The 27,027-nt window shown below is 36.9% G+C and overlaps 1 protein-coding gene across 2 annotated transcripts in view; it reads left to right on the top strand.

Moving 5' to 3' along the window:
- The window catches only part of mdga2a (MAM domain containing glycosylphosphatidylinositol anchor 2a), a 145,905-nt gene that overhangs the window by 106,444 nt on the left and 12,434 nt on the right, over window positions 1-27,027 (top strand). The window contains exons 9-11 of one of the 2 annotated variants that reach the window (XR_014625770.1): window positions 821-1,090; window positions 7,913-8,061; window positions 26,038-26,244. Coding sequence is in view for 1 of the 2 variants with exons in the window: in XM_084393785.1 (XP_084249911.1) it covers window positions 821-1,090; window positions 7,913-8,061; window positions 26,038-26,215 (597 nt within the window). In the remaining variant the exon portion in view is untranslated. The remainder of the gene's footprint in view (window positions 1-820; window positions 1,091-7,912; window positions 8,062-26,037; window positions 26,245-27,027) is intronic. The other variant, XM_084393785.1, reaches the window with a different exon arrangement.

A 27,027-nucleotide genomic window follows, 5' to 3' on the forward strand; every position in this document is an offset into this window, starting at 1 on the left:
TGAAATAGAAGAGTAAGAGAGGAATGTGGTGTGTGAATTCTGTGCATCAAGCCCTCTCTGTAAGAACGCATGACTCTCAGCGGACATTAATAGAAGTGCTGTGCACTACAGTAACAGGAAGCTTCTCCAAATCAAACTATAAAATGTGCAAACTCTGTGCAGATGCCAGCGCCCTTCTAAGGACATAATGTTATGTTTGATGATGCTCTCCCGGGGCTGTGCTCTCTGATGGTGTGCATCATGGTGTATGTGCGCGCATTGGCTCGCAACACCATGAATCACTGATTCATGACAGGTCACCCTCTTATGAGTGGGTGAGTCAGCATTTCCCCCCACCTCCCCCCCCCCCTTTTTTTTTGCTGTTTTGCTGCTTCGCAGTGATTATAAAACTTACAGATCCATCTGTGATGTCTGTATAGCTGCTGTTGCGACATTCTCTAGTAACTTTCGCATTTCCTGTCACTCACAGGCGATTTTGATTTTGTGAATGAATCTTTATTTTATCAGTCACAGTATGTTTATCCTGTACTTAGTTCTCCAAACTGCCACATTTCTCAACCCTGCTGAAAAATCCAGCATGAATTCCATGTTGGTCCAGGCTGGTTTATGCTGGTTAGAGCTGGTATAGTGCTGGTCTAGCTGGTGGACTGAGCTGTGCAGCTGGTCCACCAGCTCTCCTGCTTCCTATGCTGGTGACCAGCATGCAAATCATACCTTATGCTGGATTTTTCAGCAGGGAATTGTATTGGTTTTATTGACTTAGTAGGCACCAGTGCAAGTACATTCTTTTTGTCTGATATGAACGTGCATCCTTTTCCAGATCCTCCTGCGGTGGAGCCGGTGTATACGGAGATCAGGCAGGGTCTAGGCCGGCCATTCTCACTGAGCTGCAGGGTCTTACGTGCCCACCCCTCAAGAGTACTGACATACGAATGGAAACTGGGCACCAGACTGCTAACAACGGGCAAGTTCGATACTCGGGACGAGACGGAATACCACGTAAAGTCACTAAACCGTGAGGGCTACGGCGCGTACACTTGTGACATCACCAACGAAGCAGGTGCTGGCCGATGTACTTTCCTTGTCACAGGTAAGACAATTGAAATACATGTGCAATTTAAATGGATGCATTTGCAATATAATTATGTATAGTTAGGAAGATAGCACATAGGGGAAGGATTAATCAGTGACTCTTTCCACTGGTTACATTAGCCGCTTTCCGACCAAGTAGTTACAGGAACTTAGTTCTAGGAACTGTCCACTTCTAAACAGTTCTAAGAACTACTCTCCCCCAAACTCGGTTTTGCTGTTTGCGTTCGCACTGGCCAAGTGGCCATAGGAACTGGTAGGAGGGGTAAGGGCGTGACGCAACCACGGCGACTTTTATTTTGACGGCGTGACGGACCTTTATTTTGGCGGCGCTGTGAACGCCAGAGCAAACAATGCTCGCATTCTCTGTGTTTATTAGTTAGCGATCGGTCTAACAGTACTGTTTAATATGTTATTAGATAGAACTGTTATAGAAAGTAGACAGTATATGAAAAAAAGGTTATTAGCCTTGTGGTTGATGTCCAGTGTTGCTAGCTGGGCAGATAAACATATGTTTGGCTTGGTCCTCTCAAAGTTGCGTTGGATTTTCTCTTCAGCATAAAGGTTTAGAGACCCATCTATCACTGTTTTCATGTTTGTATAGTTAGTTTCTGGAGTAAATATATAGGCTATAATCTGTGTGTTTACATTCTAGCTGTTTTAAAAATGGCGGGTGCTGGTGTTCCGCGTGCGTTCGGTCAATCAGCGTACACTAACGTCACGGGTAGTTCCTGTAGTGCTGGTTTAGACCCTACTCTGAAGTAGGACCTAAATTAGTTCCTCCAAATGGAGTTCCTAGAACTAAAATCGTTCCTAGTTCCTGCGGTGCGAACACGCCGACATCCGGGTACTTTAGCCAATAGTTCTAGGAACTGTGAAAAGGTTCCTCCGGTCGGAAAGCGGCTATTGTTACGCCAGTAGCTGGCAACAAGCAACTGTCTTTATGAACAACTTAAATTATTCATTCAGGAAGGAAATCTCCAGTACTATGTGTTGCTTAGAAACTCGCAGCGGTTCTTCTTTGGCTTTGTTTGTGACCTTTTTTATTGAAGGGTCAAAGGGTCAAAACAAGACAAAATAACTTGTAATATTATATCTGGTAACTGGCAATATTATGTTTGAAATGTAAGTTATTCAATATTAACTTCTTTCTTGTGTCCCATATAATGTTCAAGACACTAAGCACTTATACTATTCATTATGTACTATACCGTTGCGTGTTGTAATTTGAAGTGTGAACACACTGCTTGCACTATTTATACTACAAAATGGAAGAGTGCACAAGTACAGTGTGTAAATAGGGACGCATCTCTTGTTTATTGAAATGCTGTATAAATGAAATGTCACACTCAATATTGGGCTGAATATTAGCATGGCTGTGATATTGGGCGCAAGCAACAGCACTTTTACTGATGTGCTTGTTTCTTAATTGTACGTTACATTTTCCTTAAGAAAAACCTGTCAAGAATCACCATTTTACGATACTTTGGTGCCTAATCCAAAACTGTTCCTGATAGGCAGATTTTTGTGCTACAGTCACATTTAATTATGAGGAAACTACTGAAGTACCCTGTTATTTTTTTAACTGTCCATTAAGCAGATGTTGGTTTTGTCCTGGAAATATTTTCTTATATATGTACACAGTACTTAACACTTTATATGCAGTCATTAATAACATGCAAATCTCAACTACAAGCACTTAACAACAGAATAAATTAAACTGTGCAGATACTTTGCTAGCATTAGCGCTTCACTAGCGATTTAAAAGCCACACCACACTTGCTTTTCCTTCGAGATTCAAAACCCCATATCTAGGACTGGCCGTATATCTGTTTTGGCACCAATAAATCCAGTCCACCAAGTCACCTGGAACATTTGGTGCAAATGGTGGAGCAGTTTCTCTTTGATTTCGTGCCACCACATAAGTAGCCTGATCTCATGCCTGCTACTGCACCAGACGCTTGTGTTTAGAAATGGGAACTGCTAGCTCGTGTTTTTGCCCTCCCTGCTGTTGAATATTCATGGCTGAAATCCCAGCTGGTTGATGAGGCATCCTGGACCAGAGGAGGATGTGGGAGAGAGAGAGAGGGAGGGAGAGAGAGAGAGAGAGAGAGAGAGAGAGAGAGAGAGAGAGAGAGAGAGAGAGAGAGAGAGAGAGAGAGAGAGAGAGAGAGAGAGAGAGAGAGATGAGCTACCTGCTTTCTGATGCATAGGTTATTCTTGGAGATGTTCACCCCTAATCATTTAATTTGCATTGACAATTTCCTGCTCTGTTCAGCAGGCATAAAAGAGGATTATATCACTCATATCCACTCTCCTTGTATCCGCATCTCTCGTTCTCTCTCTCCTCTGTGCACTTCTGTAGGACATGCTGAAGGCCATTATTTTGCACAAACCATGCATCTATGATGAGCCTCTGCTCTCTATGATGCTGGAACATACTGCACGAGCTTGAAGCTCTCATTTATCGTTGTCATCAAATGGGTTTTTATACTGTATGTCTAAGCGTTAAAAGAGCCCAAGCCAATCCCAATTCCACGCTGAGTGTTGTTTTTCCACATGGTTTTATTGGAGGCTAAACTCCTGTAATGTTGTATCGCGAAGCGAACATGATGGATTCAAGCAAATGAAGGCGAAGGCACAGAACAACAGCCAATGTCACATGGCCACAGGGTTTTGTGTGACACTTGAACAAATGGCCAATGCATCAAGTTGACATTTCACTTTGTCAGAGCAATGTGCACAACTGTTCGAAGATAAGAAAGCTTGACTTTTCTTAGTCTCAGCATTAATTTCAGTGCAAAATGCAAACCCAACAGGGGTTACCAATTAATACAGCAGAAAGTTCAGAAAGTTGAGAGAAGGACCATCATGCACCTTTTTTCTGAAAGGGCACCAGTGTTGTACTGGCTCACATGTGCCCAAGGCGAAATAAGACATGACTAAGAAAAGAAAGGCTTTAACAAGAAGTTTTTAATGTAAGTATGAATTGTGTTAGTGCAGTTGTACAGTTTTTGTTTTTCACTTTAGTTGACCTGGGTTCAAATCCCAACCTAAAGGCCTTTCCACACCGAATGGGAATTTTTCAATTACATGAACCATTTGAACTACAGGTAGATGTACAGTTTATTGCTGTGAGTATTATTTTGTCTTTATTTCTGCATATGTTTGCACTATCAACATTTCTTCACAACGTCATTGTGACTAATACTCTGTTTTTAAAGAAGTCTCTTTTGCTCACCAAGGCTGCATTCATTTGATCAGTGTTGATCAGGGTTGAGAAAAACAGTAAAATATTATGAACTATTATCATCACAATTATAATTTTTTTTATATATTTCCATGAAATCATAAATCATTATTATTATATGCATATTTGGTGCTCAAGAAACATTTATTGTTATTATGATGTTGAAAACAGTTTTTGTGCTTAATATTTTGCTTAATAAAAATGCTTAATATTTTAGTCAAATTTTTTGGATACTTTGATGAATAAAAAGTTCAAACAAACTGCATTTTGAACGAATCTTTAATATGACTCGGGACTACCGAGTTGTCACAGAGAGTGATTCGTTCATTTTGTGTTGACCGCGCATGCGCAACATCCCATAGGTTCTGTACTGAAAACAGAAATTATTAGTTCATCTCTCGAGTCTTCGGGTTCGGGTCCGAGTCCGAGTCTTTCGTTCTTCCTGTCAGTCCCATAGAGGCTATGCTGTCAGTACCGGAAAGAGAGATGATTAGTTCACCTCTCGAGTCTTTCGTTCTTTTGTCACGTGACGTGATGTCAGCGCTGGACACATAAATGAGTTAATAATTCCCAAACTTTCTCATAAACAAGCGCGTAGTCAGTTTTTTTAACAGTTACATGCTGCGTTTTTTGGTCTCAATTTATAGCTTTTTTATTTCTTTCAATTTATAATTTTTAGAATTTCTGTCATGATGGTTCTTTTCCTTTTGAATGTGGTACTACTAAAGTACTGAATGTGGTACTGCAAATCTCATTTTATTTATTTGTGAGTTTTATACATTTTTAATGCATCTTACATTAATTTGTGGATCTTAATTATTTATTTGTGAATTCGATTTTTTTTTTTGTGAATCTCTTTACATTTGTTTGTGAATCTCAATCTATTTATTTGGATGTCTATGTATATATATATATATATATAGCCTATACAATCCTAACCCCATAGAAAATCACTTTGATAAAGATACCTATATATAGCCTAATAACAACATGCAGTTACGTGACATAAAACCAAACGACTTGAACCTGAAGACTCGAGAGATGAACTAATCAATTCTGTATCCGGTACCAATTGCATAGCTCAGCTTAAGTGGCTGTCACGTGATGAACGAACGACTCGAACCCGAAGTCGATAGACTCGAAACGTGAACTAGGCCTAATCAATTCTGTATCCGCTACTACAGTACAGACTGCACATACATTAAATAAAAACAAGAACTGTCAAGAGATTCAAATAATCGTATTCATTTCTGATTCATTTAACATTTTCATAGTAGTTAATGTATTAACGCATACAGTTCCTTTTTAAGATAAGACAAAATATGTGTTAATGCAGAAATGAATGAATTATGTTAAAATAATATATAATAAAAAAACATGAAATATAATAAATTGAATACACTTTATGGATTTAATCTCACTGGGTGAATTTTCACTGGCTGATGCGTATTTGTTTCGCTCTTTGTGTGTGAATAAAAGACATGATTTGCAGATGATTCATTTCACTTTTGGTGTTAAAGAGCCATAATACATCATTTCTTTAATAATTTCGCAACTGAACTTGTTAGTTTAACACAAATGATATGTAAATTGTGTGGCATTATTTACATATATATATATATTATTATAAAAAATCTTTTTTTTTTTTTTTTTTGCTTCTTCTTTTTTGGAAGCTGCATTCAAAGTTCACTTGGCTCAAAAATCTTTGGTGGTTTGCTTCAGGGTGCCTGTGGTTGATGGGTTAGTAAGTACTCCCCACTGGTTGATGGCTGCACACTGCTGGGGAGTCAAATATAAAGTATGTATGTGCGTATGTGAGGTTTGCAGTAGTATGAGCATTTAATAGCAGATTTAATTATTGAGTTTTTTATAATTAATTTTTAGACGAATTTAATTTCTTCTGCTGTCCGTGGCTGTTTATTTGTTGCATAAGATATTGGTTTAGTATCCATTTAGATACTGATGTACCTTGAGACAAGGTTAATTGAGAATTGTGGTATTGATCCAACCCTGAAACTAATGGATCAAAGGTTTGCACTTTAAAGTATTTGTACATTTCCATTGTAGAGCACAGTGGACGCACTCTTAGAAACCTTGGCTGCAGGAGCCGCTGTGTTTCTTTTGCCTCTCTGCTAAGTGACAGCTGATCCATGCAGTACTACATGTATCTTTCTCCATCTTAGGCTGATTTAAGAGCCATGTGTGTATGATGCTCCTGCTTTTTCACTCCACCTTCACTCAAGCATTGATTCCCAGAGGAGTCAAATTTATCCCTAAGCCTTAAGCAGAGTAAACTCGATGGACCTATTAGCATTGGCTCTAGATTTTTCCCTCTTAATAAGCTGGGGATAAAATAAGTGCTGGTGACAGCCGTTATTCCTGACCTGCAGACATCAGCACATTTTCCATTCTCGCTCTTCTCAATGTAACCCTCCAAGATGTTTCTACCGACTTGGACATTCAAAATTTCTCTGCAGAAAGGTGAACTTCCGGATGGAGTGACCTGTCTGACAAAAAGAAGAAGCTGTGGAACTGTGGAACATATTTTTACTTTTTTATTCTGCTTTCTAAAACTATTTTAATACATTTTTGTAATTTCTTTTGGTTTTAGTAAACTGACAATATGAAAACCAATTATCGTAATAATATAATTGTACAGGATTCGTTCACAAGCCCTTTCTACAACATAACCACAATAATGTTTTTGTTTGTTTTGTTTATCTAATTGTGCAGTCAATGTACTGTTAAAACAGCTATTTTAGACATAACATAGAGTTTCTTTTCATTTCATGAGCTTAAAGCATTTGTTGTCTGCAACTAATATATTTATTCTTTTTTACTTTGATTCTGCAAGTGTTTTTTTAGTTAGGCAAGAAACAGACAGTCCTTGATGCAAAACTGTTTTTTCTTTCGCGTTTTCATATTTTTCATTGCTTGTCAGCTTTCAGCAGATAGAGAGGTGAGCTCTCCTAATGACTTTGCTTTGTGTCTGTCTCCGTTGAACCTCTGATGGAGAACGTTCCTCTTTTTTTTACTAATTTTCCACCAGCAATGGTTTATAAATGCATTCACAATATCCTAGCATCACTTCAGTGCGCCAGACATTTGACCTGCCGGTCTAAACAGCAGACTATAGCCCAGTTTCACAGACAGGACTTAGACTAAGCCAGGATTAGGCCTTAGTTCAATTAGGGCATTTAAGTAGCTTTTATAAACATGGATTAGAAAAAAAGCATTACTGGTATAAAAACATTACTTCTTTAAGACAGACCTACCTTATAAAACAAATCCCTGTGGGTTACTTCAAATGATTTATCTGACACATCCTAAATCGAGAATTTTTGTGATAATGTATCCGGCTTCAGAGGGAATGTGGAATCTGCCACTTTTGTATCTGCAATTTATAGCCAACACAATCCATGAAAATCTTCACATCTGTCTACATTTTTTCTTCAATATTAAAAGTTTATTTATGAATTTTCTATTAGGACAAAACAAATAATTGTTCAGTCTTGGTTTTGGCCTTGAAATGTGGCTGTGAATTTACAGTAATAAGCCAATGTCTGTTTTCAGGTAAAGCCTTTGCACCCGAGTTCTACTATGACACCTACAGCGCTCTGTGGCAGAACAAACCTCGTGTCTACGGCTTCAAACTTCAGTGGACTCAAATGAATCCCAATGCGGTCGACCGTATCATGGCTTATCGACTTGGTATCAAGCAGGTAAGTGTGTGTGAACACTTACTTAAAGGGGTCATATAATGCCATTTTTGTACAAGTTAATATGATTCTTTAGGGTCTAAATGAAAAGTTTGTAATATACTTTAATTAAAAATTCTCATTAGTATTGTAAGAAAACACTAATTTTACCTGGTCAAAAACAGCTCTGTTTTCAGCACGCCATTTAAGTGCATGTGTCTTTAAATGATAATGAGCTTTGCTCACCCCGCCCCTCTGTTCTGTGGGGCGTTTTGACACAATACATGTGGAGTGTTGCCTTGACAACAGTTGAGGGTATATTTTGAAGAATGGCAGCAGGAGTCTCTGAGGACACATTTGTGCAACCGTAATAATTTGAACCGGAGATGGACCCAGAACAAAATGACGGCCCCGAAGAAGTTCGACAATTAAGGCTCGAACATGACGTTTCTGAATGGTTGGTTAACGTAATGTCACTTTGATCTATCTTTGTGTGTACTGGCAGGGTAGAGTAACTTTAGTGAGATACGAACGCTATGTGTTTACTGATGTATACGGTAGTTCATTGACAGATTGATGTTACAGCTAATGGTCATGAAAACATTTTTTTCGGTAAATGTAGGCTTGTCAGTGATGCGTAACGTTATCTATGCAGTGTTAGGTACAACTGTCAGGGCTGAAGCACTAAAATTTTACTGATCTGTTTAACCAGTCTGTGACAGTCATTAGGCACATAAACAACACATACTCAGACAGGAGCTAATACCTTTTTCAATGTTCTCGTTTATAAAGCAGTTTGGTGAAATGATTCGCGCAAACATGAAAGCATTGACGTTGATCGTGGGGAATATTCCCTTCGAAAACAAAACTCAGCCACTGCGTCTTCAGCGGTTCGGATTTAGGAACATCAAAATGACTGCTGTGTTCCTTATTACACCCAAGAACAGAACACCACAATCGCTTAGACGCCATTCTGCTCCAGCGTATCAACAATAGCGAACTATGATGACAGCTCGCTCACGAGCGAGGGCGGGTCTGTGTTGGGTTGAAACGCTGCTGTCAATTAACAATCGTGGGAGGGGCGTCCGAACGGCTTGATTTGAGACAGGGGAAAACATATAAGGAGATTAAAAAAAAAACACTGGATGGATTTTTATCATTATATGATGGTTGTGTACAGGCACTGGCAACACACATTTCAGTACAATCAACTTGTAAAAGTGCATGTACCATTATATGACCCCTTTAAAGATTATTTTATCAGTGGTATGTTTTGGAATTCATACCAGATGTATGACAGATATGTGGAAAATGTGTAAGAGTGAATACATGTCCACAATGAAAAAAGTCCACAATTTTAAATTTGAAACATGTGCCAAGTTCTTAGAAATGTACTCTTTGTATTTATGTTGATTTCATTTGGTATGCCATTTAAACATTTTTTTTTAAAGACTCTAAAAATGTCATGTGGTGTAACCATCAAGTAAAAAGTAATTCTTGTATATTCATTAAATTATATATTTTCTGCATATTGGTCACACCACAGGAATTTTATTTTGCTGATTTTTTTCAATACTAATAAGTAGAGAAACTGTTTTAATTACGTTAAAAGTTAAATGAGTTAATGATTAAAGTAATTTGTAAATAAATTAAAATCACGCTCATTTTATCGGACTCATTATATGTATTAATTGCTTTTTTAAGGTCTTTAGTTGTATTTCTTGAATACATTATTAGATAGGACAAAAAAAGACCATCATGTCATTTCAAGATATTTTTTAAATAAAAGTTTATGTTCTGTTTCCCAGAATGCTTAGTTCTATTTTTAAAAGCCAGTCAATGCAAATTAAATGCAACTTCCCGTCTGTGAAAAAGACTGTGAGAGAAAGGCTGTGCTCATGGTAATATATAATTGTTTATAGACTCTATTGTCTTTATGAAGCATCCATGCTAATGGTGCATTTGGCCTGTGTGCAGAATGGTATGCACGATTGCTTATGAAGGCAGAGCTAAAGTAATACTGAATTAGACCAAGTTTAGTTGTCAACATCCTACACATATAGGATAAGTCAAGGGATATTATTAAGATTCATGGGAGATGTTTATGGTTACTGTTGACGTAGTTCACTTCAGTAAGATGCGTTCTGTTTATTGAGTAGGGCTAATATTTGTCTAAGAGCTTTAGCGCTGTACTGTTCTGCCTCTGCGCGTGTGGTCACGCAGAGCAGTGCGGTTGTCAATTACGAGTCATCATCACACTGTTCTGTCACCCTCTCCTTCACACTTCCTCTGCTCAGCTGGAATGGCAGCGTCCACGGCCATTTATAATGACATCATGTGGGGTGATTTATTCCTTGTCAGATTCGCCTTTGCTAGTGGCTGCCTACTGGTGCTCAAAGTCAATGCAAAGTACACGTAACACGTCTTGCCATGCCATATTGTTGTTGTTTTTGCCCATGTCCTTTCCTTCCTTTTCATTTTGTTTCTCTCTCCCTCTCATTCTCTCCGGCTTTTTGCAGTTTCCATCAAGGTCTCTGCATTGCTTGTGTTTTGGGATTGCATTATTAGTAATGTTTACTAGTCTTAGCACTCTGCTTTTATGCTCAAGGGATTGTTGAGCTTGAGCTGAATTTTGTGTTTGCTCATGAGCAATATTGGTTTCCACGCAGTTGATGGAAGAGATGAGATGCTATTTTTAATAACATCATGGGTTAAAGAGATAGTGGACCAAAAATGAATGTTTGGTGATCATCTACTCGTATCCCAGTATACCTTTGTTTGTTTGTTTTTTGCCTGTTTTTTTTGTTCTAGGAACACAAAAATAGCAATGTTTGAAGAACTATTACGTGCAACTCTTGTACAAGGACAGTTCATACTGGCCAAAAGCTAGCTTCCAAAAAGACAATAAAACACAATCAATATAGTCCATACAACTCATGCACTATATTCCAAGTCTTTTGAAGTCATACAGGTATGGTTATGGTTATTCTGGTGCTGTTTTTGGTGCGTGTGTTTCATAAACTAAACTTGCATGATCCTTTCTGGATCTTTAGAACTGCCATATTTAGTATTCCATGAAACATTTTTTTGGGTTAAACTATACTCTCTAAAATTTTATTTATTTAAATGTAGAACAATTTCAAAAGTTTGGGATTAGTAATATTTTTTTTGTAATATTTTTGTAAGAAGTCTCTTATGCTCACCAAGACTGCATTTATTTGATCAAAAATACAGTAAATACAGTAATATTGTGAAATATTATATATATTTTTAAATAACTGTTTTCTATTTTAATATATTTTAAAATGTAATTTATTCCTGTGACGGCAAAGCTGAATTTTCAGCATCGTTCAGAAGCGTTTCTTTTGTGTGCTGCTTAATACTTTTGTAGAATCTGTAAGATTCTTTGATAAATAGAAATAAAATTGAGAAATTAAGAAATAGAAATAAACCTTTTTCATTTCATAAATGTTAAAGACATGTTAGTGAACTTTTTGTCACTTTTGATTAATTTAATGCATGCTTGCTAAATATTACTTTCTGTCAAAAAAAAATCTAACTGACCCCTAACTTTTGAATGGTATAGTGTTCCTGTAACTGGTTACTATTTCTTAAAATTGTATTAAATCATTTTTGTCTTCACTAGCTATAAGGGTCCTACAGTGTGACAAATTACTTTTTAAAAGTATAAATCTCTCAATTTATATGAGGTCATAATGGCTACATGTATAATTATAAAATAATCTGCAAAATGGTGTTTAAAGTGGTTGTAAAAGCAGCATGCCACCCCATCTGCATGTGTCCTCTGGAGTGTAATGATCTAGTGGATGGACTGAAGAATCAGAAAATAATCAAATCCATGCCTTTCATAATGGCCCATGTAATGTAGCTGTTAGCATTAGATTTTCTAATAAATCATTTAAAGCATGTCGCAAAACCTTTTCAAAAGATGCACATCACAGGCTTGAAAAGGAAAGACTATCCATTTGAATTCAGATTAGATTTATTTCCCAGCATCTGTCGCATTTCATATTTACCTTTATCAGCAGAGAGCATTTATTTCATTAACTCTAAAAAAGAAATAACAGCATGCATGTCATTTCCACTATAGAGAGGACACCTTGTACTATCTTTGATGACTTCCCAACTGAAAGCGCACCTGGCACTGCAAAGAGAAAAAGAGTGACTCTGAAAACAAGAGAAGGGGCAGAAAACTAATTAACAGCTGTGTCCGGTGGGATGAAGCTGCTGTAATAAGATAAGCTTTACAGGAGAAATCAAGGATGGGACCCCAGCGAACAGAGGTTAGCTGTGTGAAGTGATTGCGGGGGCATCCGTTCAGTACTTTAGTGTGTGTGTGTGTGTGTGTGTGTGTGTGTGTGTGCATGTGTGGGTGTGGAGCTGTGTTTTGTGCCTGCAGTGGGTGATGATTGACTCATCTGTTCTGATCATGATGGAGGAGTCTGGCCTCTCCGTTAATTTCTTATATTCTCCCTATACACAGCCTCTGCTCATGCTTTTTTGTTCACCAACTGTTGTTCTGCAGTTTATTTGTTCTGTTTAACATGCCGCTTTTCCCCTACTTGCTCATCCATCATGTTGTCTCGCCTGGTCACCTGTCGACGCGAGTGCCTCGCAACGCTCTGTGGGCTCTTCGCCCGCTTTGGCTAGTGACATTTCCAGGACGCAACGGGCATGGGAAGTCTTAGCCTGACAATCCTAAACGAGAGGGTTTGGAGTGCGCGCTAGCTAACGGAGACACTGCCAGCCAAGCATATTAGGCAGCGCTTCAGTGCCTAACCCTGGGACTGGCAATTTCACTGCAGGGGGCTGGCGTGTTTATAGATCCCTTAGGAATGAGATTGCTTACCGTTGCTTTTTATAGCCTTCATGTACTATATTAACACTCTTTGAGGCTGTGAACATGCACAGAGCAATAAATATGATTATTTTGAATAACTCTTTTTTATGTAATTTCTAGAAAAAAAATGTTGAATAGTGTAACCTCCAACAAGGTTTCTTAAATATATGTTTTTTTTAACACAACGCCTGGTCTATAACAGGCTTTCAGACTGATTGCTTATTTCCTTTCATTCTGTTTAAAATCATAGTGGAGAAACATGTATACCCAATGAAAGAGATTCAATAAGAATCAAATCAGTGGTTCTGTTTAACCCTTCAAGCCCTGAAGGTATTTTTTAAAGTATTTTTTTCTGCGTGACATACATAAAAGTAAAGACTCATAACTCCAAAACTATTGCAGAGGAGTCAAAAGGTAGCTATAGTTTGATAAAATAAAAAAAAACTTTTAGAGAACATTTTTTGAAAAAAAAATTCATTACATTTATTACAAAAATTCATTACATTTGAACATTCTCGGTCTGAGAAACTGCTGATAAAAGACAAAAGTGTGCTTAAGGGGAGACACAGCATGCAAAAACATGTTTTTTTTTTGTTTTTTATTGGTCAATTTTGAGATTTTGGGCTATTTGTCTTCAATAACATGTCTTCTTTCAGACTTCCAAATATGGTAATTTCCTTTTTTATCAGCATCGTGAAAGTACAATGGGGCATTTAACTCTAAAAGCGAAATCTCATTGGCTGATGTCAATTTTAAAGGCCGTTTTCTCAAAACTGTTTTTTTTTTTCTCATACTCTGAGCCAGAAATCTCCACTTCAGCAGCACTTACCAAACTCAAACAATTGTATTCCTACCCTTAGGAAAAAGAAGTATAATTCAAGTTAATTTTATGAAGTATACTTAAGTAATGTTCAAGTATATTTTTAAGTATAGGCTACTTTATGTAGTAAGTATACTAATATCAATGTGTACTTGTAGTAAACTTGTAAGTGTACTATTTCAATACTGCTTGGGACTAAATTGGCCCACTTTTAGTATATAAAAGTATACGTTTAAGTGTACTATAAAGAGTAGTAAACTACTTACTTTACTATTTTAATACAAGTAGTACATTTTTTAGTTTATGAAAGTACACACGGAAGTGTACTCTCAATAAACTACTAGGTTAGTAGTTTTACTGCAAGTATACTTGTAAGTTTTCTTTAAGTGAACATAATATTATACTTATAGTTTTTTGCACTTGCAGTATACTACTATGTTCAAATGTAGATATTATGTTTTAACCTTGAAAAATACTTTTAACTGTACTTTAATTTTAAAAACATTTTATTAGCTTCATGAATGCTTTTTTAATCAACACTTGAATGTCGGTAAGTTTCATAAAGTTTCAGTACATTTTAAACAAAAAAGTTTAGAAAATCACATTAGAAACATAAGAATTTGTTACATAATTAGAAACATACCTGTTTTATATCAATATTCTAATCAGTATATTCAAACAATGTAAGTTTCATAAGACTGTATATGAAAAACTATGTTAAAAAAAAGAAGTATTTTTAATAGGCTACTTGATCAAAAGAGTTTACACAACTACAAGCCAAGTATACTTTGAATACTTAATTATACTTTTAAGTATATCTCGATCAAAAAATTTACTTCAAGTATAGGCCAAATATACTTGGACTTTTCTCTCAGTATTTATATATTTATCAATTACACTTAAGTGTAATTTTAAGTATATTTTTGAGAAGTATATAAAATGTAGACTGAAAGTATACTTTCTTATTTTTAGTTTAAAAGAAGTATACTAATAGAACACTTGAAGAATTTTTTTTTTCGTAACGGTATCTATATTCTTAAGGTTTTTACAGAGGGGTTTGTTCATATATCAATCAGATTCTGATTTATACAACGTTTTATACCTTAAAACAGGCTGAAAATGGATTTTTTTTATGGCTGTTGACAGTTTTTTATGATTAATGGAGTGATAAAAAGAGATATCCAAAATCCCCTCTGTAAAAACCTTTGACTCTAATATGTCAACAAAATGAAACAAGAATTTTTAATCTGGCTTTATCCAATGTTCAGATTTCTCTTCTGGAAATATATGCAAATTAGCACATTTAATGAGATACTACCTAATTTGCATATCTAAACATAAATATTCTAAAAACTTGTAATTGAAAAGATATTTGTCTTAATGTCAGTAATCAACTGGGGAAGTTTCATGCTGATATCTATTAGTTTTTTTTTTTTCTATTCACCTGGGGTGTCTCCCCTTAAGGGAAATTTTACATATCTTTCTTATTTGGCATGCAATAACTCAGGAAGGAAATAAGGTACAGTAGGAGGACAATTCTATTTTGGTGAAGTTCCCCTACATGTGAGCTGTATCTGGAACCAAATTGTTGTGGTGATAGCATAAAGTAATCAAAAGTTACAGCATTTTGAACCAAGGTAGTTTTTTTGTTTAGTCAAGCATCCAAAACCTCTTCAAACAAGTGTTTCCAGTTTATGTTGTTTTATTGTTATAACTCTATGAGGAATTTTTTTAGATCTAAGACACATGAGATTATAGATCTAGATCTAAGAGATTACAGTTTATCGCGAGAATCTGCTCTAAATAATGATGGGCCATTTTGCACGGTCTATGCATGTTTCATGAAGTTACGAGCGAAAATGCCACGTGAAATCTACCTTTGTTTTTGTACTTTGCTACATGTTCGTCTGTGAGGTTTTATGTGTGTTAAAACTACATGAGGAATATCTTTAGATCTAAGTGACGGACAACCCTATGGAGATTTGCATATCCTGTATAGAAACTCTATTGTTCTAATATGCGGCAAGCTTCCCATCTTAAACATGGTCTTCAAGGATTATTAAAGCCACTAGAGCACTGGTCTCACAGCAGCAATAAAGGGCAGCATGCAGCCATAGTTATGAACAGCCCTAATGTTCTATGACCTCATTTTTCACTATACAGCCTACGTACTTCAAGTTTAACGAGCCCTCTTAACATTTTTTCTGTGCTTATGGCACTTAACACTCTGTTGTAAAAGTCATCCTAACTTGGATGACATATAGGTTCCATCTCTGTAGTGCTGCAAGTTGCCTCAGCTTTATGTTTAGAGGAAGTTATATAGCACTTTGTAGAAAAGTTGTATAACGATTCATCTTTAATTAAAGGGATTTCAGAGTTTACTTTAATGGGAATTAAGTGTCTTTAATGATATTGTTTTTAGCACTATCTTTTGCTCCCAGGCTAGAGGAGAAATGGAAGCCGATTTTACTGCTGCAGTCCAACATTTAGTTCTCCAGGCGTGGTAAAGGCATTTGCACATAAAGCTTCCAAATCCACATTATAGAAATATAATTCCTTCGAATTCCAAAGACATAAACCAAATTTGGCTCCTAAAAGTGTGAGGTATACAAGATGCTTGGTGTGGAAAATACTCATATTGTTTCTCATTTCCAAAGCCTCTGTTATTGTTTATTTGTTCCTGCAGCCCAGAAATCCAGTTCTACCAGAAAGACTCAGGAGATATATTAGATATAATAATGTAACAAAGCATTAATTTATTGACAGCCCAGCAAGCAATTATTTATAAAGTTATTTGGCGTCGGCCCCGTCCGTAGTGCATAATCCGAGGGTAGTGAATCTGCATTTCCTGCCTGAAGACGAAGGCAGGGGCGCAGCCGACCCCCCGGGAGGTATGGACAGGACAGGTTATTGTTGCGTCAGCATCTGCGAACTCAAACATGTGTAAGTATACCGATCTTTTATACAGCAAGTATTAGGACATGATTGGATAGATGTGAAGGTAATAAGTGACATAGTAATTAAGTCTTCCTGGCAGAATTTCAGGAAATATTCCATTTCATAATCAAGGTTTCACAGAGTTTGTTTCCTCATTTGAAACTATAACTGTTTGCTTATCACAAGGAAATAAATATCATAATTATCAAATCGATGCCAAATGAAGCCATGAAGAACCTTTGGGATGGGAATTGACCCTCGGCCTTCCGTTTTGCCCCCAAGAACTTCTTGTAGAGTGTTTGAATTGCATTCATTCTGTAAGTGTGTCATCATATTTCTGCAATGTTTCAACAGCATTGTAAAAATCTCTCTATTGATCATACTTTTTATGTAGTTCTGAGATGAAGCCTTTTACCTCGGGCTGCTTATGGGATTTTGTTCCACATTACTTGCTCACTCTAACTTTTAAATGGTGAATATGCCTGTGCTACTTTAGTACAAAATACTAATTTAAAGGTCAAGTATGCTAGGTACTCCTATTCCCATTTTAATGTGCAGAGACAACCAACTACTTAAAGCAGGGTTTCCCAAACTGGAATTTGTGAGGGAACTACAGGGAGTTATGAGTTGATGAAAAAGTAAACATGTCTAATCTTTTGCTAAATTATTGCAATGATAACTTTTAAATATTTTAGGTGAAAGGGCTTTGTCTGACAACAAAGTTTGGGAATCCCTGTCTTACAGGATAACTTCACAACAAGTGTAAACACTCTGTGATGCTTTAAAATATATATATTTAGTGGGGTACTGACTGCTTTATGTGCATACTTTTATAAAATCATCCGGTGAACTAGTGCCTGATGCATTTTGCTGACAAAACTGAAAAGCATTTTATCTGGAATCTCTGGAATTATATGGAATCTCAAAGTCGGGGCCGCCCTCCGCCTTTCATCCCTTCTGCACACCCACATAGTGCTTTCGCAGTAGTGAACTCAGCAGGGTGCACTTATCAGATCTCTTTCCCCTCATAACTTCCTCTTTTCCCCTCTGGTTTAAAATCCCATACTGTTCACCCTCGTAATTCCCCCTCTGATTACATAACGTTTGTCTCATTTGTTCTCATACACGTATAGATCAGTAGCATGCACTTGTCTTGATAAGGAGGCTTCAATTTCAGGAGGTCTCTTTTCTTGATTTTATTTATTTTTTCATGTGCCATCCAGTGTTTACATGCTTTGGTTAAAGGTTAATGGAACACTTTTTACAGTAAGTTGCGCTACCAACAAGCAATAAATACTATACAATTTTTTTATGTTTATATGAACACGCTATTTTATAGCATTTACATACACTACTTTTTAAAAGTTTGAGTTATGAACATGTTTTTGGATTATTACGTTTTTTTCAGCAAGGATGCATTAAATTGATCAAAAGTGACAGTAAAGCATCACAGGAATAAATTACATTTTAAAATCTGTTATTTTAGTCATTCGTTGGTTTAAATTGTAATAGTATTTCACATTACTACTGTTTTTATTGTATTTTCATAATCAAATATATGCAGCCTTGGTGAGCATTAAATACCTTTTTTTAAAACATGGTAACACTTTATTTTGATATCCCATTTTAGACATTCTTCTAACTATAAGTAACTTTGCAACTACATATCAACTAACTCTCATTAATTTGCTGCTACTAACTCTCATTAGGTTAGGTTTAGCATTGTATTCAAATAACCCTAACCCTAAACAGTTTAGGGTTAGGGTTATTTGAATGACAAAGTTTTTTGTACAAAGTACTTGCAGAGTTACTTATAGTCAGTAGAACGTATGTTGTTGGACCATCAAAATAAAGTGTTAGCAGATATTAAGCAGACAGGTAGTTGACATGCAGATGCAAAGTTACATATGGGGCCCTATTTTAACGATCTGAAACGCAAGTGTCAAAGCGCAGAGCGCAAGTAACTTTGTGGGCGGGTCTTGGCGCTGTTGCTATTTTCCCGGCGGGATAAATGACTCTTGCGCCCGGCGCAAATCTAAAAGGGGTTGGTCTGAAGTAGCTTCATTATTCATAGGTGTGGTTTGGGCGTAACGTGAAATAAACCAATCAGAGCATCATCTCACATTCCCTTTAAGAGCAGACGCACTTTTTCCTTGGCGTATTGCTATTATAACGGCGGATTTGCCAGGCGCGCGCCAGGAACGGTTCACAGCCGAGGAGAGCAACGCTCTCGTCACGGCCGTAAAAGAGAGAGAAGTGACATTGGGGATGGAGAAACACCCAAATTAGCTTCGGTTAAACAGGCATATAATAATGTGGGTAAATGTGTAAGCTAGATGTATGCTTTTATAATAAATTGTCTATCTGTAACACAATTGTCAGTTTTAAGACAAATTTGAAAACATACTTTTATTCTCTTGCTTTTAATTCTCTTTAATTTCTTATGTCTTTTTGCTTTATTTTTTGTTTTGAAATGTTGATACATATTTATTTTTTAATTTTTTTATGTGTGTCTTACACACATTTTTATGTAATTTTAAGGCATATTGTTTCTGCCTTTCCTGCTCTAACTTGTAAAGCACTTTGGGTCAACTGTCGTTCGTTTAAATGTGCTATACAAATAAAATGACTTGACTTGACTTGACTTATCTATCTATCTATCGTTTGTAATAATATGATTTGCAAAAATGAAAACAGCTGCTTCTGTGTAGATTAGAGAATCAAAGTTTATGCGCGTTGTGCACGCTATACATTATGGTCAAGCATGCACCCTTAAAATAGCATAATGAACAACGCGCAACGCGCCACTGACTTTAGACTAGGTTTTTTCTGGCCAGTGGCGCAATTGTTTTATGGAACAGTAAAATAGCACCAGGGATTGTTTGCGCCGGAACACGCCTCCTTTTTTGCGCTGAACCGCCCAGGGAGCGCAAGTTCATTCCCTAGTTTAGCGACGTGCTTCTGTGGAGGGAAAAGCGCGCTTTGCGCGGGTGCAAAATAGGAATGAAACATGCGTCGGTGTACAAAGTCAATTGCGCTGGGTGCAAGATAGGGCCCAGAATGTCTAAAGTGGACTATCCTAATAAAGTGTAACCAAAACATTTTAAAACATCTTACTGACCTAAAACTTTTAACTAGTAGTGTCTTAAAACACTAGTGGTGTTTTAACTTGTAAAAGTCAGTGACATACAAGTGGCGAGTTGTTTACTTAGTGATTAGTTTGTCCATTTCCTCCAGTTTGGTTGATTTGGGGACATGATGGTGGGAATTATCGCACTAACAGGGTAATCAACCAGTCGCAGATCTCAAGTGACTATCAAGTGTCTCACCATTCCCACCTCAAATTAATGCTTTGGTATCTCAATGTGATCTCAAGGAAGTCGAAAGGGATGTTGCAGCCTTTTGAAAACTTGCCCACGGGTGACACATTTAAACTGCGTTACTTCCGAATAATGAGCGGTTTATACATTATTCAGTCACATATTTGGTAATATTTGTTATATTTTGGTTATATTCGTTATATTTGGCCTCCTTAGAGAGAACACCACTGATATAGATACACAAACACACACATACAGTACACCCCATGCATGCTAATACAATATCAAGGCTTCCACCCACAGTAAAGATTCAAGGGCACTCTTCTGCACTCTTCATGCACACTGTTTCACACTGAGAAGCACACAATTGCTGATGTGTTTCTCTTTCAATCTATGACGTAAATGAATATAGGCCACCTTTTCAGTCTATGAATTGTTTGTGCAGAAGGACAGTGTGCTAGGATACAGTTCCACATTTACAGTACCACAACAAGAATATATTAATCTCCACTGCAGCAGAGGATTTGTGTTGGTAGCAAACAGCACTCTGCAGTCAACAAACTGGCCTGTGGGCTAATTCAAAGACTTGCACGACATCGACACATGGCCGTTCTCTGGAAATATGCAATTTACTTCACACCAGATGAAGCATCTAAAGGTACAATGTCCTTGGGCCTACGTGTGGGCTAATGCTAGCATAAAACCTTATTTACAAGTGAAGCTCGTTGCCATTAGTGTGTATTATGACAAAATAAGTCTTGTGTGAAGTCTTATTACCGGGGGCACGCTGGAGTGGTTGCACTAATGAAAGCGATTCATATTTTGCATGCACAGGTAAGCGTGTATGTGCATATTGTTATTCCAGATTCTAATATCTCACACTTTTTTTGAGTTGGAGCTCAAGTAAATGTCCATTTTTTTAGTCTCTGCAGTTAAAAAAGAAGGAAACTGAAGCAAATATCAAAAGGGGATTTTTTTATTTTTTTTTTGGTATCATGGTTCTAATCTGCATTAGAAATGCAGCGGACACAAACTGACATTAAATGCACATGGCATCAATGATGGGTCAATTTGCATCGCTCGACTGCATTTGTAGACGGCTTAGTCTATGTTTAGTGATCCTATTTTGCTCATAACTAATAAAGATAGTAGACAATGCTTTAGCGTGCCATATAGCATGCTTCCCAATGGATATATAGAATAAATGACATTTCTATGTTTAGCATTTGCCGTACACGTAACTTATGCATACTGTAGCTATAAGCAGAGGTTTTAGTGCTGCAGGGTGGAATTAAATATGCATTAAGGTTTTGAGATGTTCATAGATCAGCACTGCTTCACCTTTGGAACATCCAGATGAACCTGCTGTGAGGAAAGTTTTGGTTTAATTCACAAAACCTTCTGTATTGAGATCAGCACATCTTCACCTTTGACCTTGTTCATAATTAAGCTGGCTATCCAAATAATTTAATTTGATAAACTTAGTATATTAACACTTGCAAAGAGTTCTTTTATTAACTTTCCTTAGGTTGCCCCCAAGTATGCGGTGAAAAAAGAAATCATCATAATTTGCTTTAATTGCCTTGTTTTGAATTGCAAATCAGCTCTTTTTTCTTAGATATCTTCGATCAAATACTAATGAGGTTCTTATTTACACAAAATATAATTTCCTTTCTCCCATGTGGAGTTGATGTATCTCAGTGCACAAAAGGTGTTTAGGTTAGAATTTGCATAAGGCAGAATGTCTTGTTCTTTTCATATCAATTCACCCCATCCTCCCTTCATCCCCAACTCCTTCTCTGCTCGTCTTTATACAACAAGATTTGCTGAACGATGTCATGAATGAGAAGTGAGCCCAGTTGCCATAGCAACAAGCCATTTTACCTCCGACCGGCAACATATATTACAATGCAGAACAAAAAAGGTGGAACAAAATGAGGCAAAAGTACTTTCGGTGAGAGTAGGTGAATGGGAATGCTTTTACTCTGTGTTATACTAGAATCGCAAAGACAGTTGTTATTTAGCGAGCACACACCTTCTTGTGTAACCAGCAAGTTCCAGTACCAGAGAGATTATTTGACCTTTTTTCTTTTATTCATAAGAAAAGCGAATGGTGAGTGCTGAAGTAGCAGTGCTGTAGAAGATCATGTATATTTTCATTTAGTCTGACTACAGTATGAATTTCAGTGCTGATATTCTAAGTGGAGTTAGTTTTTCCCTATGTTCACCACTGGATTACTGGGGCAGTAATGGTTAACACTGATGTGTATGTGTATTATTATTATTATTATTATTATTTAATTTACCTCACGTTTTGAGGATGTTTCTCTGACCAAAAGAAGAGGCCTGTGTATTCATCTCTCTGATGATGGTATTTGAATAAAGGTCATGTTCAGAGGAAGGGAAATGTCAGGTTTGTATGTAATGCAGAATAGCCAAAAATGCCTTAAAGTGTGCTGTGTGCTCAAATGCGAATGTTGGAACTGTGCTTGGTTTGATTAGTAATCAAAATTCACTGCCAAACTGCAACAAACCCAAGATTTACAGAAAAGGGGAAAATATATACGGTTTAGGGCACAGATGGTTCACTGAGAAACCAGGAGGGAAACTGCATTTGGAATTCTTAAGCTATGATAATGAGAAGCAGATGAAAATTACATTATAAAAATATAATAATGCTTGTCTCACGAGTGACCCCAGAGAAAGCCTTTGGCGTCAAGCCTCTGCTGATTGTGAAAGTTCGCGTTTTCCTTCTGCTGTTGGCAGCTTTGTCACGAGTCTCAGAGTAGTGCTGCGATGAACCCTGTCGCGATGTGTATCCTCACAAAATAGATTACCAGCCTGAAGAGAAGTATCAAATGCTGTGCCGTTTTGCCAGTTCTGTAGGTGTGCATTTAAAAATAAGGTTAGCTTCTGCTGAAGAAAAGATTATCAGCAATTCATTATTTTAATGTTGGTCTTTTCATCACATAAAGCTTTAATATAACTTCAGAAGATGTGAAATATGGTGTCTGTATTTTATACCAACGACTATAAATATAGAAAGATGGTTCACTCCTATGACTTATGAATGGGAAAAACTGCAATGCACAATATGGCAGAATGCGTCCAGCCTTCTAAGTAAAAGAGGCCATCGCTGATTGGTAAAGACATTACATCACTGCAGCTGCCGTTAGAAGCTCCGTTTCCCATTTCCGAAACCTGAGACTCGCACTTAGGACTAAAAAGGCATAAAAAAAAAAACATTTATGGGACAGTTCATGTCAAATTTTGTTGCTGATTTGAAGTATGTTATTTAATTGTGAGTTTGGCAAGCAGTTTTTGAGATTTCAGGATTACCCCATTCAAATAGATAGGACTTGTTCTTAGATGCCCGAAATAGAACAGGCTTTCCTTAAAAGGGACTTTGTTATACAGTATACAGTTCAAAAGTTTGGGCTCTGTACGTTTTTTATGTTTTTGGAAAAAGTCTCAAGCACACTAAGGTTGCATTTAATAGATCAATTGTAAATGTGCTAATACTTTTCAAGAAGAAACGTATTAATTTATTTTCTTTTAAACTTAAGTTGGGTATTATATCAGCGGCACCAAATTGTAAGTATTTTGTCAGAGCTGGTTGGTTCTGCAAGGTTGTTTTGTCAGCATATGTGTGCTCTTTGTCCCTGTGCTCTTCACACTCTCCTTCAGTGTGAGGGCTGTGTGCTTCAATATTGGCCTCTCACATCCACAACAAGGTTTAGAGTGTCTTGCTCAAGGATGTGTTAAGATTTGAGTGCTGTGTTGGAAGAAACAGAAGGTCCCTGGAGCTGTGCACACCGAACCACATGGAAAAAGCAGATGCGTTTCATTTCTTTAATGAAATCCACCCAAATGTGGTGTTGAAGGATGCTCCATGTCAAGTGTTTTGTGCTTGTGTAAAAAAAAAAAAACACTGTTGTTTTTGGAGAAGGTTAGGAGTCATTTTTTTAGGATATGAAAACGATCTTCTATGATTCTCTTCAGTGGGGTTTAATTGGGTTTTGGGTTTAGCGGCTTTGCATAGATAAGATCAAATGCTGCTGAAAGCTGTCTGTGATGATATCATTTATGAATGTATTGATTTTTTTTCTCTTTTTAAAAAGGAGAGACTTTGAAATAAGCTGTTGTTGTGTGATGCATTGCAGAAGTAAGGTGCTTTGGAGGAAGAACGGTCTATCTTTCCTTATATATGCCTTCACCGATGCTTTTCCCCTCTACAAGATCTGCAGGCATGGAATTAGAAATCTCACAGAAGCAATAAACAGTAATTGGATTTGGCGATGGAAATCTCGTTACCAGGAGAGAGAGAGACCCTGATGGGAACACTGGCAACTTCTCAGGGCTATTGCTGCCACCCTCCCCTCCTTTCTCTCGCCCCACTGATTTAACCAATCATCTTGTATTTGAATCCAGCGAGACCCGCGGTGATGAGGCTGGCTGCCGAGGGAGTCTGTGTACGGCTGTCAGTCAGCAAAGCTCTGAGACCGTATTCTTGCGGCCAAGATCAACGGCCACCGCACCACAGTGTTCTCCCGTCGTTGTGCATCTACAGCTTGCCTAATAGTTGTCACCTGGAAAAAGTTCAAGTCTGCAAATGGTCACAGTTAATCTTACCAACTCTGCACACTATGGCCAAAAGGTTAATTGCTAACCCATAGTAATGATTTTGTTAGTAAATACCCACCCAGCAGTTCCCTTTGGTGCTGGATTTAAGCCAGTATGATATAAAAATTGACCTATTTACTTTTTTAATATATGCTGTACATGAGTTAGTGATGCGTATTATTAAAAAATAAATAAAATGTCTATACAATATTATCATAATATTACCACTGATACCACTCTAACAAACTGGCTCCATTCTTGTATGTAATGTCTAATTTTCACAATCAAATAAATTCCTGAAGCATAAGGCAAAAAAAAAAATTCATTAATTGACACTCACAATTTGTGTACTTTACCCCCAAAACAAACTTTTGTGTTTACCCTCACTGGAAATTGTAACTTTTAATCCTTATTTAATCCATATTTGTAATGAAAGATGTATGAGGTCTTTGAGTTGCTGAGTTGACGTGAGACTAGGCAAATGAAAGCCCAGAGTTTCTCAAACACTTTCCCAACTTTCAGATTCTCTGTTTGTGATTAGAACTCTCATGTTGGTTTGTTTACTGCCCGGCAGTTCACTTCAGGAGATCCAGGAAGGTTTCATAGGTGCTGGATTTTAATTAGATATGTCCTCTCATCTACCACTACAACAACGATAAAAAGGCATCAGACAAAATCCATTTATGCTTTCCTCCAAGCCCGAGCTAAAGGAATGAATTGACTTCTAATATTACACTAATTCAGCTTGCAGTAAAAAGTTAATTGAGAGGGTCAGGGAGCTAAAATGCCTTGTCAAAATCAATTAGCCGGCTCACATATCTCACTGAAAACTCAATAGTGTTTATTTTCTGCCCATTCAGGAACTTTCTGTGATAGTCACCTCATGCGCTTTCGTTCTTCAGTGAAAAGCATCATTGTTTGAAAAAGCCACCTCTGCTGTGTGTAGGTGTTTGTTTAGAGAATTTGTACTGATTTGCATCAGACAAGTGGGGCTGTCTCGGGAAGTATTTTGATTAATGCCACAGGCTGGTGCCATTGTAATCAGAAAAGTTACATTTGAAGTTTTAAATAAGATTCTTAACTTAAAAAACTTCAGTTCTTAACTTAAAAAATAGAGAGAGAGAGAGAAAAATACTCAGAGAGAAAGAGACTTTATATCAAAATAGCTCTGTGAGACATTAAAATGGACACAGAGAGAGAGGTGATCAGCCCTTTTCAGTATTATGCACAGGGTGTTATATTATAATATTAGTATGTTGAAATTATGTTTTTAATTAATAGTGCAGAGACATCATATCAAGATGTATGGTTTTTGTTCCCTAGAGACTCTGTGTTATTAAAAGGACCTTTTGGAGGATCATTACTTATGCGTGTGCTGGCTTGATGCTTAATCATTAGGTGTTGGAATAACGAACCTGTAATTATGCTCTTTACCTCAGACGGGGCATCAGAGATGGTGGGAGCAGGAAATCCCAACAGAAGACAATATCCAGAAAGGAGAACTACTCACCTACAACCTAACCGAACTCATTAAACCTGAGGCCTATCAGGTCCGGCTCACACCGATAACACGGTTTGGAGAAGGAGATTCAACAGAAAGGATCATTCACTACAGTGGTAAGAAAAACTTGTTTGATTATGGTCATGTTTGTTTTTAATGTTCTCAGTATTTTAATACATGAAAGCACCATAGCACGATGGTGAAGTTAGCTCTCTAAAATACTGTATGTTTAGAGAAAGTGTAGTAGAGTCTCCAAATACAGTGGGGTCAAAAATAGGGATGCACGATACTGTAGCATACTGTTTATCAGTAAAAATTTGAGGGTTTTTTTTTTTTTTTTTTTTTTTTTGGGATTTTCTTTACCATCATCTAACCCTAACTTAATGTTAATCTTTAAAAAAAAAAAAAAAAAACTCTAATAATTGAATAACACAGTTAAAGGCAGTCTTTAGCAAATCTCAAAATGGATAACCATTTTTCATGCTGTGCTTTATGTTGTGATGCCTAAATTCATTTGTAATATTTAAAGTGCCCCTATTTTGCTTACCTCTCATGTAGTGTTATATAGCTGTTTGTAAATGTACAGCTGATTTTAGTTTTTAGAATTTTAAACTTGAAAAAATTGTATAGAATTTTAATATAAACCATTTATCTGTTACAGTATCAGCCATAAAATGAAATGTTAAATATTAGTTCATCACTAGTAAAAAGTCCACAGAGACCATATTGAAAATCTGATTTACAAAGTCTGCTTGAAATGAATTACACTTTTCTCTCAAATGATTATGCATTCAGTTTAGTTTTGCTATGCATAATTATTATTATTATTCAGTTAGAAAAATGCTAAACTTTGACCTGTGATCTCAGATTTTGCTAATATATAACTGCTCTTGCAACATAGATAATAAACCAAGAATCATGGTGTGCT

This window comes from Rutilus rutilus (genome assembly GCF_951802725.1).
Source record: "Rutilus rutilus genome assembly, chromosome: 21".
Classification (NCBI taxonomy): domain Eukaryota; kingdom Metazoa; phylum Chordata; class Actinopteri; order Cypriniformes; family Leuciscidae; genus Rutilus; species Rutilus rutilus.